We start from the raw sequence: 14,766 nt of genomic DNA, 5'->3' as shown, positions 1-14,766 counted from the left end.
GTTTGTTTAGTTGTGTGTATTTGCGTGTGCGTGTTTGTATGTGTGTGTTTTTATGTGTGTTTGTGTATTTGTGTGTGAATGTCTGTTTGTGTGTGCTTGCATGTGTTTATGTGTGCGTAGTTGTGCATATTTGTGTGTGTTTATGTGTGTGTGTGTGTGTATGTTTGTTTTTGTTTGTATGTGTGTTTGTGTGTGGGTGTGTTTATATGTATGAGCCTGTGCTTCATTGCTGTGCATCTCTACATGTGTATATTTTTGTTCATCGCCTGGAAGAATGCAATCACTCAGCACCTTGATCTGTCAATCAAACCTCACCAAAAGTTGCACTTGCCTCTAAGTTAATGACTCTTCCTGAGCTGCTTTTATTTCACTCACAACACTTTCATGAAAGTGAAATAATTCTCGTTAGTTAATGGACAAAACTAACATCCAATGCAAACCTAACGAAAACCAGGACTCGGGGCCACCAACAGCAAGGAGGGCCTAGCGGAGAAAGGGTTAATGATAGATTCTTGCTGTGAAATGCGTCGAAGTATTTTCTCCTGCAGAATGACCTGTGACCTCAATTGAGTGTTTGCCCTCGAAGCTTCCAATGATTCAGCTGCTTGCCAGAGTGTGTGAATAGTGAAACCTGGCAGAGTTGCGTTTCCAGGTTTTAATAGTGTTCATACTGACACAGGGAATCAGTGGAGGCTGGAGCCACTGACTTGTGACAGAAATAGTGTGGGGGCAGAGGTGCAGCTGGATAATTAAAATAGGTCTAATTATTAACAAAGGATTTTTAGAAGCATTTCCAGTGTACAGATATTTGGTATTTTAGGTAGTTGTGCTTCTCTACTTGTTTCCCCTGTCTTATCCCCTCCTCTCCTCATGTTACTGAGTCATGCTGGGATACAAATCCACAGATGTCAGTCGTTGTCCAGTAAGTTGTCCAAGTGGCTTAGCTTGTAGCACTTGTGATTCTCAGTCAGGAGGTCATGTGTTCAAGTCTGACTTCAGAGACATGAGCACAGAATCTAGACTGACACTGTAATGTAGTACTGAGGGAGTGCTGCACTGTGGGTGGTGCTGTCTTGTGGATGAGATGTTCAACCAAGGCCTTGACTGCCCTCTCAAATGGATGTAAAAGATCCCATTGCACTATATTCGAGGGGAGTGGGAGAGTTCTCCTCAGTGTCCTGGCCATCAGAGATATACTGAGAACACATAGACTATTAGATTATACACTGAACAGCATATCAGCAATGCACACTGACCAGATGTATTGGTGCAGGTTAACAGGAGTATTTGATGAGCAAATCGTCGGGTTTATGTAATGAACAGATCCAGTTTATTAGGATTATAGACTGAGCAGGTAAATGGTATCAGATGTACACTGAATAGCTACAAGTAGTCAGGATTATATTCTGAGCTGGTAGATGTTATCAGCAATGTACACTGAACAGGTGAGATTATGTGTGTATGTGTTGAAGCAGTTTCTGATTTCCCTCACTGACTCCAGGAAAGGAAAGATGTGCTCTTGCTGTGTGTTACATAACGTGAAAATAACTGAGGATCTATTGCTGCCATTAGATATGGGAACTGCTGGCCCTGTGTGAGTGACGGTGTGACAGTATTGTGCGTTGTGTGAGTGCTGGCATTATATTTCATGTGACATGAGCCTTCCACCCAGCTGGGAGCACTGCCCTGAGCAGCCGAGGGGCGGAAGCACAAGAAATCTCTCAGCTTCATTCCATCCTCTAGGAATTGGGATTTGTTATTGTGAAAAAAACACAAAGAAAAAAATTAGATCAAACTGGAATAGCGACTATCAGATTCAGACCGAGCTCTAAATTTATTTTATAATCCCTTCTGTTGAAATCATTGATGTGCAGAACTTCTTGGACCAGAGATGTGTTGATGGGTGTTGTATAAACTCCAGATGACGACAACCAGCTTCCCAACAGATCCTTAATTTACAAGATCACTGATACAAGCAGCATGTACACATCTAAAAACACGTACTGGCCCCAAAAGGGACTGGGATTCAGAGAGGAGCTTCTCTATGTGGTTCATGTTGTGCTGTGCACTGGTAACATTAACTACTTCAAATAACAGCAAACAAAATCCCCTCCTCCCCACTAGTCACTGGCTCTGGCTGGGGCATCCACTCAGGGGTGGCAGGTGCCCCCATTGCTGAAGTGGCCACTCCTTGTGTGGGAATCTGGACACCAGGCATCGCCGGGCTGTGCAATCATGGGCGGCATCGCGGCCCAAGTCTGTTCCTGGCCTCTGCCAGTATCCAGACACGTGCCACCCACTGGGGATCAGTGAACAGTGATGAACAGGACAGTCCATGGTGTACTTTTTTGAAGTCGCTGTTAAAGGAGGTGCAGCAGCCAATTTGCGCACAGCATGCTCCCTCAAGCAGCAATGAGATAAATCTGTTTTACTGCTGTAGTTTATGGGATAAATATTAGCCAGGACACCAGGGAGAACAAGGCCTCAGTTTAACATCTCATCTGAAAGACAGCACCTCCAACAGAGCTGCACTCCCTTGGTACTGCAGTAGAGTGTCAGCCTAGCTCAAGTTTCTGAAGTGGGGCTTGAACTCACAAACGCCTGACTGAGCCGTGATTGTGCCACCAACTGAGGTAATTTAGGGAAATTTAGGCCAGAGGATAGTAGGGGAGAATTTGAATAAGAGAAGTGCTGTCAGCGAGAAGTATAAACTGCCCCTCTCCTTCCCTTTCAGATCATCTGATGGTGGAGACATCGATGGACCCAGAGGACTCCTCCCAGGTTCAGCACGCCACGCAGAACAAGAGGCGGCTGTCCATGATCTCGCAGGGAAGGTTTGATCGGAGCTTCTCGGAGGAAGGGGCGGAGAAGGCAGCTGAGGGCCAGAAGCCTCGAGTGTACACCATCTCCGGCGAGAGCCAGCTGCTGTCGGAGAGGGAGAACGAGGGTGCGGCGGTGACGCCGGCCAAGGGCGTGCGGCCCGGGAAGGCGGGACAGCCGGTGCCACACGGCTCTGGCAGCTCGCACAGCGTAGGTGGACGCTGCAGGAGCTGGGCGGGCAGCAGGCAGAGCTCCAAGGAATGCCCCAGCTGTGCAAAAGCCCCCGTCTCTTCCCAGCACTCCCTCGATGTGGACCACGTGCAGTCCCGCGAGGCAGCTCGCCATCGCAAGAAGCTGGAGCGGATGTACAGCGTAGACAGAGTATCTGGTGAGTTGCTGGTTAGGCCGCTGTTGAACTGGAAAAACTAACTGAAATACGAGTCACTTATCATGAATTTTGGAGAAAGACCCTTCTTTGCATTATTTAACTTGGTCTTATGCTGATTCCAGGTGGCTGCCAAGGACCCCTAAAAACAGCAAGGATCAGTATGTTGGCAGCCATGTTGCCTGCATAGATCAGATGCGAGATCTTGTGCCCAGAAATTGGTACATGCGGCGCTTGTAAAATTGGAAAAACATAAACCAATTTCTACCCCAGAGAGAGAGAGACTGAACAGGACAGAGATAGAGAGAACTTGTCTTCCACAGAATTGCATAGAATTTGCAGCACAGAAAAAGGCCATTGGGCCCACCAGGTTTGCACTCCACATGGGCCTCTTCCCACCTTTTTCATCCGACCCCATCAACATATCCTGCTATTCCTTTCTCCCTCATATGCTTATCTAGCTTCCCCTTAAATGCATCCATGTTATTGTGTGGTAGCAAATTCCACATTCTTACCACTTTGAGTAAAGGTGTTTCTCTGGAACTCTTTATTGGATTTGATAGTGACTATTTATAGTTTCTAGTTTTGTACTCTATCATAGGTGGAAAGTCAGACACTTTAAGATGCTGAATTTTATTAGCTTAGAAGGAAGGAGGTGAACAAAGAGATAGGTTGGTGAATATGTGGGAAGAACTGTCTGAAGACACAGTAGGGCAGCTAATGTTGGCAAATCCAAGAAAATATTGGACAGACAGTAACTGAGGGGAATAAAAATGAGAAATGCTGGAAATACTCAGCAGGTCTGGCAGCATCTGTGGAGAGAGAAGCAGAGTTAATGTTTCAGATCAGTGACCCTTCTTCAGAAAGGTTCCCACCTTTTTTCATCCTACCCCATCAACAGAAAGATTCTGAAGAAGGGTCACTGACCTGAAGCATTAACTCTGCTTCTCTCTCCACAGATGCTGCCAGACCTGCTGAGTATTTCCAACATTTCCTGTTTTTATTTCAGATTTCCAGCATCTGCAGTATTTTGCTTTTGTTTCAGTAATTGAGGGAGGGGTATGGGAGATAGTGGAGCTGATTCTTATCCCACTCCTGCTCCCCACCCCCATCAAGATGGGAACCGAGAAGTAGCGTGTTGAAATTGGCAGCTGAGTGCTTACTGTCCTGTTCCCACCGACGTCCAGTTGGCTGCCATTTTGGTGGTGGGAGCTGTAAATGGCTAACCCAGGCCCCAAATGAAAATTGGCCAACATCTCTCTGGAGGGGGGGGGGGCGCAAAACGGCACTCGGACCATGGAGAAATTCCTAAGCACCAATTGGTGGTCAGTTGATGCTTGCTGTCGTGCGACCTAACAAAATAAATTGGGGAAAAAAAGATTTTGGAAACAATTCTTCGGGGCATTCTCTCCTCCTTTGAGACATTCTGGTTCTTCTTCACCGCATTGCAATGAGTAACTGGCACCATATCATTTCCCTCGGCTGCCATGGTGGGCTCCCTCAGTGCGGCAGGAGTCCTGTCTGGACCTATCCACCCCACCCCCTCCGCCTCGTATATTTGACAAGCCACAACCCAGGAAGGCGGATTGGGGGCAGAGTAGGTGAAGCCTTACCCTGGACACCCCTCTGTTTGCAAACCCACCCTGGAGGTAAGTCTAGGCTCTAGATGTTTGCAGGGCAACAGTCATAAATCCACCCCTCCTGAATCAAGTTCAAAAACAATTGCATTACTATTCTGACACTATGACTGCAATCTTATTGAGAAATAATTTTCAGTTGGTTGCTAGGAAACTACAGTCAGCACATACTATATAGTAACATACTCTGGGTTACTGGGTTACAATATCCCTGTATAACTACAATAGGATGATTATATCTAAAATGCTAAATGATCTGAATGGACAATGGGAATGTAGCTGTGACCTGGTATCCTTCAACCTTGGGTAGTTGCGAATAGAATCTACAATTAACCACAATATAAATATACTCAATTGCCATTTTCTGTCTGTTCCCTCCTCTGGGAACACATGAGAAGTGGACTGTGTAACACTGTTGTTCAACCTGCCTATTCATCGTGATAGAGGAAGAGAATTGCAACTGGAAACCACGCTGAGCAGTCTGGTAAGAGGTGTGGTCGGATTGTGGCCAGGTGTCCTACAATCTAGAGACTGGCCTATGAGATTTTGAAGACAGGACTGCTGGAATATGGAAACATATCTATTCGGAATCGAGTGTATGAAATTCTGGCAACAGGTTCTTAGGATCTGGGCACAGGTCTCCCAGTGTAGGGATGTCCAATCTAAGGCCCTGGGGTCATGTGCAGCTCCCGAGCCCTGGTAATCCAGCCCTCAAAACTCGGGCAGCTGTGGCTGGTTTGAATCAGACAGGCCCGGAGTTTTGGTGCTGCTGCCTCATTGATGGATATTGATGGATAAACCAAGTTCTGTTGGTATCAGAAGCTTGGGATATATGTAAATTAATGGGAACAGCGATTTATACTTTATATGTGGCCTATGAGCTTTCATCGTATGTACTTGTGTAGCTCACCCTCCTATGTGCTAGGAAGAGGCCAGTCTGATTCTGGCATTGGTTTTGTATTTTGCATTTTCTCTAGTTTGGGGCAAGGTATATGCATTGTTCCTTATGTTTATATATAAAATCCACTCCCTTATCCTGATGGCAATTTGGATCTGGGGACGAATGCTAGGACATTGATCTGGATCTAGATGATCTCCCTCCATTCTCACCAAATGACCTGGCTATTGAATGTCCCTCTGCCTTCTTTGTCTCATCTGTTCTCTTTAGTCACATCCATTGGCCCCAGTAACTGCCAGGATTAGTCTCCAGGCAGCAGTGGTGGCTGCAGTTCACTGCTCTCCATTTTAAAATAACCTTTACTGAACCACTTTCCTAATCCCTCTCTTGATAATCTTGAGTGAAATGTGGTTTCTTTCAGACGATGTTCCAATTCGGACTTGGTTCCCAAAGGAAAACCTCTTCAACTTCCAGACGGCAACCACCACAATGCAGGCGTGAGTATGATAACACATTGTTGTTGTTTTCTATCAATCTGCTGCATTCGTGTGTAAAAACCCACAGCGTGTTCAGTAATTGTTGGACTGCCAGTGTCGCTGGAAAAACAAGTCACATCTGCTTTTAAACTTGACATTGTTCGACTTACCAAAAAATGGATTGAAGCTTAATCTGTACATAACCTAGCAAGATTTGTATTTATTTTCTGGTCTGGGATTGCTGCACTGTTGGACTTTCAATCTTTTAGATAAATCAAGGCCCTGTCTGCTCTCTTAAATTGGCATAAAAGATCTCATGGCACTGTTTCAAAGAAAGCAAGTGAGTTCTCCCTGGTGTCCTGGCCAATATTTATCCCTTAGCTAACATCACAAAGCCATTTATGTGCCTGCTGTTAATGGGACCTTGCTGTGCACACATTGACTGCCACATCTGCCTGCATAACAACAGTGACTACACTTCAAAGAGTAATTAATTAGCTATGAAGTGCTTCTGGATGTCACGAACATGTGAAATGTGCAATATAAATGCAAATTTTTTCTTTAATTGAGTACCATTGGTTGGAAGATCCAATCATTCAGACTGTGTTGAAAGTCTCCTTCGGTTCAGTAACACATTGTTTGATGATTGCATTGTCGTCTCACAAGAGAGACCTCACAAGCTAAAAATTCCCTGCCCTGGGAATTTCTCACAAACGAATCCTCCTTTCACATCTAAGACTTTTTGACTCAATGTGGAGACAATGTTACTGGGTTTGAAATTCAGACATAAGAGTCACACATCAGTTGTACTGTAGCAGGCATTCTCTCTTAACTGCTATGCACTGTGGTTGACACTAACACAAATACATGAGCTACAATGCTGTGAAACCCCTTGGGATGTTTTGCTACATTAAAGGTGCTTTTTGGTGCAAGTTTTTGTTGTATTATAGTACTGGAATGGAGTGAGGTGTCCCCTTTTTAAACTGTGCATGTACAGGAGCTGATCCCAAGACACAAACAAGCTGTACAGTACCACAATAGGAAGGAATTATTGCCTTTCGAAATCCACTCTTATATTCATTGGAGCTGACATTGAGACTCGTACGAATGTGCTGTATCCGATGGGGAGTATCACTCCTTTTTGCCCTGTCTGTAAGGTATATGTATGAAGCTGACACTGAGATATACACAAGCCATACAACACCAACAACAGCTTGCATTTATATAGCGCCTTTAATGTAGTAAAACACCCCAATGCACTTCACAGGAATGTAATCTGACAAAAATTGAGATCAAGTCAAAAACAGAGATATTTAACAAAACCTTGGTCAGAGTTTGGTTTTAGGGAGTGTCTTAAAGGAGGAGAGAGACGTGGGAAGATTTAGAGAGGGAATTCCAGAGCTTAGGGAATAGATGGCTGATGGGGCATCACCAATTCTGGGGTGAAGGAAGTGGGAGATGGACAGAGGCCAAAATTGGAGGAGTGTGGATACGTCGGAGGGTTGAAGTGCTGGAGATAGAGAAGGTCAAGGCCATGGAGAGTTTGAACACAAAGAGCAGACTTTTAAAATTTCACAGGGTCCAGGAGCTAATCTAGGTCAGTGAGCACAGGGGTGATGTGTGAATGGAACATGGTGCGAGTTAGGATGCAGACAGCAGAAAATTAATTATTCCCTGTATATGTATACAGGAGTTAACACTGAGACATGCATGAGCTGCAAAGTACCACATGGAATATACCATTCTCTTTTGTTCTGTCTCTACAGCTAATGTACAGGAGCTGATAGAGAGATATGCACGAGCAGCACAGTTACTCATGCGAGGATTTGTTCTCCTTTATCCAGTGTGTGCAATACATGAAAGAAAGCTGTATCTGAATTCAGTAATAACAGAAACAGCCTGTACTTACTGGGCCTTGAGCACTGGTCTTCGAGCTTCCGACACCCTAAGTAGCATTCCAATAATCTGGAACTAATTGGGTGTCACCCAATATTCGAGCCTTTGCTGAAACACTTCTGACCTATTATTCCTATCAGTGGTTTTTGTTAAATGTGTGAGATATGCCAGCACTTGAGAGTTCAGTTTGGTGTTTAATGAGCTCACGCTGAATATTGAATAGCAGTAGGTTCAGACAGCGAGTGCTCCATTTGTGAATTTACAACTGAATGTAAATTTAATGTATCAGCTGTGCCCCATGCATTATGTAGCAACAAGGCTTTCAACCAATTCCTTTGTTGATGATAATCCGCCGTGGCAATGAACATATCAAGTAATGAAGGGATCCGTGATTACACTGATCTTGAATCCAGAGAGGTTTCAAAACCCTGACATTATCACTTGTATTTCACATGCCCTGGAATTCCTCATTCCTCTGTGTTACCTAGGTGATGGGTTAAACTTTAAAAAGATATTTTCATCCTCTTGCTGCCTTTATTACAAATTTCAAAGTGCTGTAGACATTGTCTTGGGTTTAGTGATGACAGTTGTGCCTTTAAGGGGTCTGACATCTTAGTTATACAGGAATTAACTCTCACTGCGCTCTATGTACTTGTACAATGGCAGTGTTCAATTGATCTAATTTTCCATGATAGCCATTCGTAGAGGAATTGCCAAATTTGTACCAATGAATGCGAGCTTGTTGCTGAAGTCGCTATTTGGGCTTAAACTGTGCTGTCCAACAGACTGTAGATACTTGTTTCAGTCACTGTGGCACAAGGATGACTTTCAAGTAACATAGAAGCAAAATACTGCAGATGCTGGAAATCTGAAATAAAAACAGAAAGTTCTGGAAGCAGAGTTAACGTTTCAGGTCTGTGACCTTTCATCAGAACTGGCAAAGGTTAGAAAATAATTTGGTTTTAAGCAAGTGAAGGGGGTGGGATTGTGGAAGAGAACAAAGGGAAAGGTATTTGATAGGGCAGAGAGCAGGAGAGATTAAATAACAAAGCTGTCCTGGGACAAAGGCAAAGAGTGTGTTAATGCTTGGGGTGAAAGACAAAGCATTAGTCCAGAGAGAGTGTTAATAGCAGAATAGTGAGCAGCTCTGTCTACATGAAAAACAGTCATATAGTTAAAAAATAAAATATAGTCTGAGGAACGTTGTATGTCTCGGAGATACCTGCAATCCTGGGTGGATTCAAAACATGAAGGATGGAACTTCAGTTGGAATCCACGTGGAATAAGCGCCGGAGACAGTTTCTGAGGAAGGAGATGTGGCTGTGAAAATGAGTTTTGGTGGACACCTTATCAAACAAGTGGAGATAATGCAGAAAAGAGTCAGAAAGTTGATCCCTAACATCCAAGCTATGAGAAGAGACTGAACTCCAGGGTTCATCAGTCTTAAAGAGAGGTGACTAAGGTAGCACTTTATAGAGATAGTTAAAAAACAAGATAAAGTAAATCTGTTGTTGGATCAAAATCCTGGAATTCTCTCCCTAACAGCACTGTATGTGTACCTGCATCAGATGGACTGCAGCGGTTCAAGAAGGCTGCCACCATCACCTTCTCAAGGGCAATTAGGGATGGACAGCAAATGCTGGCATAGCCAGCGACACCCACATCCCATGAAGCAAATGAAAAAAAGAGTTCATTGTGACCATTGCATTGGGAAAGGGGGATCTGTGAATATTTAGTTCAGGGTGAATGTCAGGATGTTTTGTTTTACACAGTGAATGGCAAACACATGGACTGGGCTTTTGTATGAGGCAGTGGAGGCAAAAAGAAAGAAAAGAACTTACATTTCTATAGCACCTTTCAGGGATGTCCAAAATCACTTCATGGCTCATCAATGACAAAGCATCACAAAGCAGATTCAGGCCATTCGGCCCAACCAGTCTATGCTGATGCTTATGCTCCACAGCACCTCATCTCATCCCTTTTCATCTCACCCCATCAATATATTCTATTTCTTTCTCCCTCATGTGCTTATCTAACATCCCCTTAAATGCATCTATGCCTTTCACCTCAACTACTCCTTGTGATAGTGAGTTCCACATTCTAACCATTCCCTTGGTAAAGAAGTTTCTCCAAAATTTCCTTTTGGATTTATTAGGAACTATCTTATATTGATGACCCCTAATTCTATTCTGGTCAACAAGTGGAAACATCTCTACATCTGTGCTATCAAGCCTTTTCATTACAGGCTAGTTTGTTCTTGGCTTTTGGTGGGATCTATTTCTAGATTGATCACTGTTTTAAGTATCATTCTATTCTGCCATTCTATTGCTTTATCAGTAAATTTTTCCATTTAATTTCCCTAGTTCCAATCTCATTCCCTTAAAATCAGCTTTTTCCAATTGATGATTTTGTTTTTTGTCTGACTTGTGTCCATCTCAATCTTTATCTGAAACCTTATACTGTTGTGATTACTATTGCCCAGATGTTCCCCCGTACTTACTTCTCATCTGAATTTCACTGTTAGGTGGTCTGCAACTGTTAGCATGATCGATCTCGTATCTTTTATTTCAATTCATACAGAAACTGTTTCTAATCTTCTGTTAAATATCTCTATTACTTTTGCAGTGCAGTTTTGTAGACAAATGTGAAACCAATTTTGATTCCACAAAAAGTGAGTGAGATAAAGGACCTGTTAATTTTGGTGGTATTGGCAGAGGGAGGAATAGAAAGAAAGAAAGAAGCAGTGAAAGAACTCAGGACATCCCAGAACAATGTACAGATAATTCGATACTTTAGAAGTGTAGTCACTGTAGGAAATGTGGCAGCCAATTTGCATTCAGCAAGATCTCACAGACAGCTCAATAGATAAATAACTAGTTCATCTATCTTGGTGGCATTAGCAGAAGGAGTGAATGAAAGCTGGAACGACATATTGATTGTACTTATATAGCAACTTCCACAACCTCAGGTTGCCTCAAAATGCCTTACAGCCAATGAAGTACTTTTAAAGTGTAGTGACTGTCAGAACGTAGGAAATAGGGCACCAATTTGCACGCTGCAAGCACCTACAAATTGTGAATGGGGTGAATCTACTTTTGGTGGTATTGGCAGAGGTAGGAATGGAGAGAAAGCTAGATGTGTATGAGCAGCTGAAATCACACTCTAATATGCGCATTCTATGTATTAAAACAAACATCTGTCTTGCATGAAGCATCAATGTCGAGCCGGATACTGGGAGAACTCTTTGATTTAACATCTTATCTGAAAGACGGCACCTGCGACGATGCAGCACTCAAGTGTAAGTCCAAGATCTGTGCTCAAGTCCTGAACCCACAACCTACTGACACAGAGGCCAGAGTGCTCTGGAATCATTAAAGGAACAGTTAAATGAGCTCAGCAGTTCAGCATGGTCTTCCTCATCCTTAACTACCTTGCAAGCTCATGATACAGGTTAACTGTGTGACCTTGTTGCAGATGAGGAAGGGATAGTTGGTTTTGTGAGACCCTGGGCTGAATTCTACCAGCTTGCCGCCGATCTCGACATCGAGCTTCAAAGATGCCAGGGCGCACGCGTGGAATTTACTTCGCAGAGCCTCCATGATATTAAACTAGGCGGCTCATTTCCATGGCCGGGGTGGACCACCCGATGACGTGGAAGGTGGCAGGCGGTCCGTCCCCAGCAATGGCGTCCGGCGCCATTTTTAAAGAGCTTCCAGCCCTTCAATATAATTCAAATTTTTAAAGATAGTTAAAAATTAAATAAAGTAGTCCCCCCCCTCTCCACCCGCCCCCCCCACCAATTACCACCGAACTTACTACTTTCCCTCTCCCGCTCAAAAAAACTTACCTCGTGCTCCGTATTTCCCCCCCCCGACAAAGTTAATAAACTATGAACTTTACCCCTCCCCACCACCCTCTAGACCAATCAAAAACACTTAACTCCACTCTCCCCCACCCCCGCCCTGAAACCGTAGCTGCTCCCCCCTCCCAACCAGTGTTCTGTCTCGGACCTCCGAACGGAGATCAGAAGGCGCGGGAGTGCCAGCCGTCACCACCAATATGGAACCAGGACAACATTGGGAGCAGGTAAGTATTTAATGCATTATTTAAAATACATTAACATATTCAAATTGTGATGCTGCCGCCAGGCGATGGGGGTGGGGGAGTGCCATGAGGCCTTGCCATCATCGGCAATATGGGAAGGGGCCTTCCCGGCGTCGAGGCCCGTGGCGGGCCTCTACCGGAGCCATTTTCCAGGCCCCCCCGCCACGACCCCCAACATCGTGGGGCTGGTAAAATCCAGCCCCCTCACTCACTTAAGAACCACGTGCATCCAGTCCAATCACTTATGGTACAAGAGCCAATGTGTTCAGTCTGTTTATACATGGCCCTTTATTTTCCCTCAGTCTCCCAGGAATATTTGCACAGCTGGACTGATGTTGATCATTTCACACTGCTCCTCTCACTTAACCTGACACAAAGACTTTAGCCAAGACAAGCAGTGAATGTCATGATTCCTTTCAGGGTTATAAACATCTATGGTGTGAAATTAAGCTGTGTGATAAGAAGGTATCAATTTGCCAATACAAGAACAGGGGAATTTCATGTGAACAGTTTAATACATTGTCTGCTGATATTCCACAGTGTGATTTCTGTTGCCCATATACATCAATGGCTGTTGTCTGATGCTTGTTATGCAAAATGGATGGAAAAGCTCCCATGGCACTATTCAAGGAAGAGCAGGGGAGTTCTTTCAGTGTCCTGGCCAATATTTATCCCTCAACCACCAGCAAAAAACAGATTATCTGGTTATCTGGTGGGACTTTGCTGTGCACAATTGGCTGTTGCCTTTCCTGAATTACAACAGTGGCTACACTTCAAAAGTTCTACATTGGCTAAGAAGCAGTTTGAGATGCTCTGAGGTCGTGAAAGGCACTATATAAAAGCAAGTCCTTTTTCTTTCTTTAATAACCACCAGCCAATTCCCCATGGTGTGGCACATGGGGAGTCAGGAGTAGCTTTCAGATCAAGAAGGGGGATCGTTTGACCCAGGCAGCGAGGGGGAATGAAGAAGGAGGGGGAAGTGAATGGAGTGACATAGAGGAGATAAGATAAGGAGACAGAGAAGGTTGTCTTTGGGGTTGCCATTTTATTTCAGGATATAAACAGTCCACTGCATTGCAGAATCACTTTCAAACATTCTGCAATACGAATGGGACAGAGACTCTATATCACAGGGTTATAAGGGCTTTTCATCATAATCTGGCAGGCAGATGGCACAATTCCTGTCAACATTGGTTTATCTGCATGTGTCAATATGCTTGCTCTGGATAAACATGTGAGGGGAAGATATAAAATATCGAAGACTCGTTTATCAAAGAACACCATTGCACACAGAATCAGGGACCCGCTTCTGAACACAATGCCCATTCAGACACCTTTGAACCACCTCACTGTTGTACAAGATGCAGCCAGGACCTTACCTGATGTGGAGTCTTATGATTCCCATTTTGCAATCGCTCACATTCTCCATACATAGAGATTAAAATCACTAAAAGTGCAACACATACAATCCAGGTGAGTCTGAATATGAAATAATTGAGTGAAAGAACTAAAATACTGAAGAGGCATTCTTAACCCTTACCCTGACGAATAAACAGGATAATTAATGCAGCAGATGCAGTGACTGCTGGTTTCAAGCTGGACTCCATGAGGAGATACTTTCATTTATAATCCTACTGAGGTACAATATGCAATGTTAGTGACAAGCAGTCAACAGGAACTTGTCTTTAACCAGTTTTATGGCCTCAGAGAATTAAGCTTTCAGCGAAAATTCCTTTGTCTACCAGTTAACTAAGATGTTAATACTTCTTAAACAGGTTAAGGTATCAGCTAACATAGCTGACAAAGGAATTACATCTGAATATGTTAACACATGTCCTTTATTTCTCATGTGTCTTAATGGCCTTTAGGGCAGGAAACCTGCCATCCTTACCTGGTCTGGTGTATATGTGACTTCAATCCCACACTAATGTGGTTGAATTTTACCTGCCCTTTGAAATGCCTAGTAAGCTACTGTGTTCTATCAGTGGTTCAAGAGGAAGGCCCACTGTCCCGTTCTCAGGGCAATAAATGTGGGCAATAAATGCTAGCCTTGCTAATATGGCCCACATTCCGAGAATGAATAATGAGAAACACACCATCATTTGAGTTCTAATGTCCCCTCAACCTCCTAATAAAGGAGTAGGTTATAAAATAGTGCAATATGGAAATATATTCTCTCACACCATCACCTGAGAAATGGGGAATTATTGTCTGGGTTGTGGAAGAGGTAGAGGGTTAGAGTGCAGAAGGTATTTGTTGATTTATGGGTTGACTTACTGCAACAGTGTCTCTATGTGTTGTTTATGGTTTGGATTACTGTAACAGCCTCTCTCTATGTTTTAATTGGTTAGTTACTGTAACAGTCGGTGTGTTGTTTATGGTTTGAGTTACTGTAACAGTCTCTCCGTGTGTTACTGAATCTCTGACTCAGAATCACTAACATGATCTTTTCTTTTTCTCTTTTACTGCTAATCAACCTGTCTGTCATAAAGGATATCGTGAGTACTTCTGTTTTTCTATTTCCATAGCAACTCTTTTGTCTTACCTAGA

General features: G+C 43.7%; 1 protein-coding gene across 1 annotated transcript in view; it reads left to right on the top strand.

The window, feature by feature from the left end:
- Positions 1–14,766, top strand: part of nsmfb (NMDA receptor synaptonuclear signaling and neuronal migration factor b) — a 75,955-nt gene that overhangs the window by 10,628 nt on the left and 50,561 nt on the right. The window contains exons 3-5 of the mRNA XM_068011892.1: positions 2,735–3,208; positions 6,162–6,237; positions 14,709–14,714. Coding sequence (XP_067867993.1) covers positions 2,735–3,208; positions 6,162–6,237; positions 14,709–14,714 — 556 coding nt within the window. The remainder of the gene's footprint in view (positions 1–2,734; positions 3,209–6,161; positions 6,238–14,708; positions 14,715–14,766) is intronic.

This window comes from Heterodontus francisci, chromosome 32, assembly GCF_036365525.1.
Source record: "Heterodontus francisci isolate sHetFra1 chromosome 32, sHetFra1.hap1, whole genome shotgun sequence".
NCBI lineage: Eukaryota > Metazoa > Chordata > Chondrichthyes > Heterodontiformes > Heterodontidae > Heterodontus > Heterodontus francisci.
Note: the sequence above shows the minus strand (reverse complement) of the source record. Positions and strands in the feature narration are given on the sequence as shown.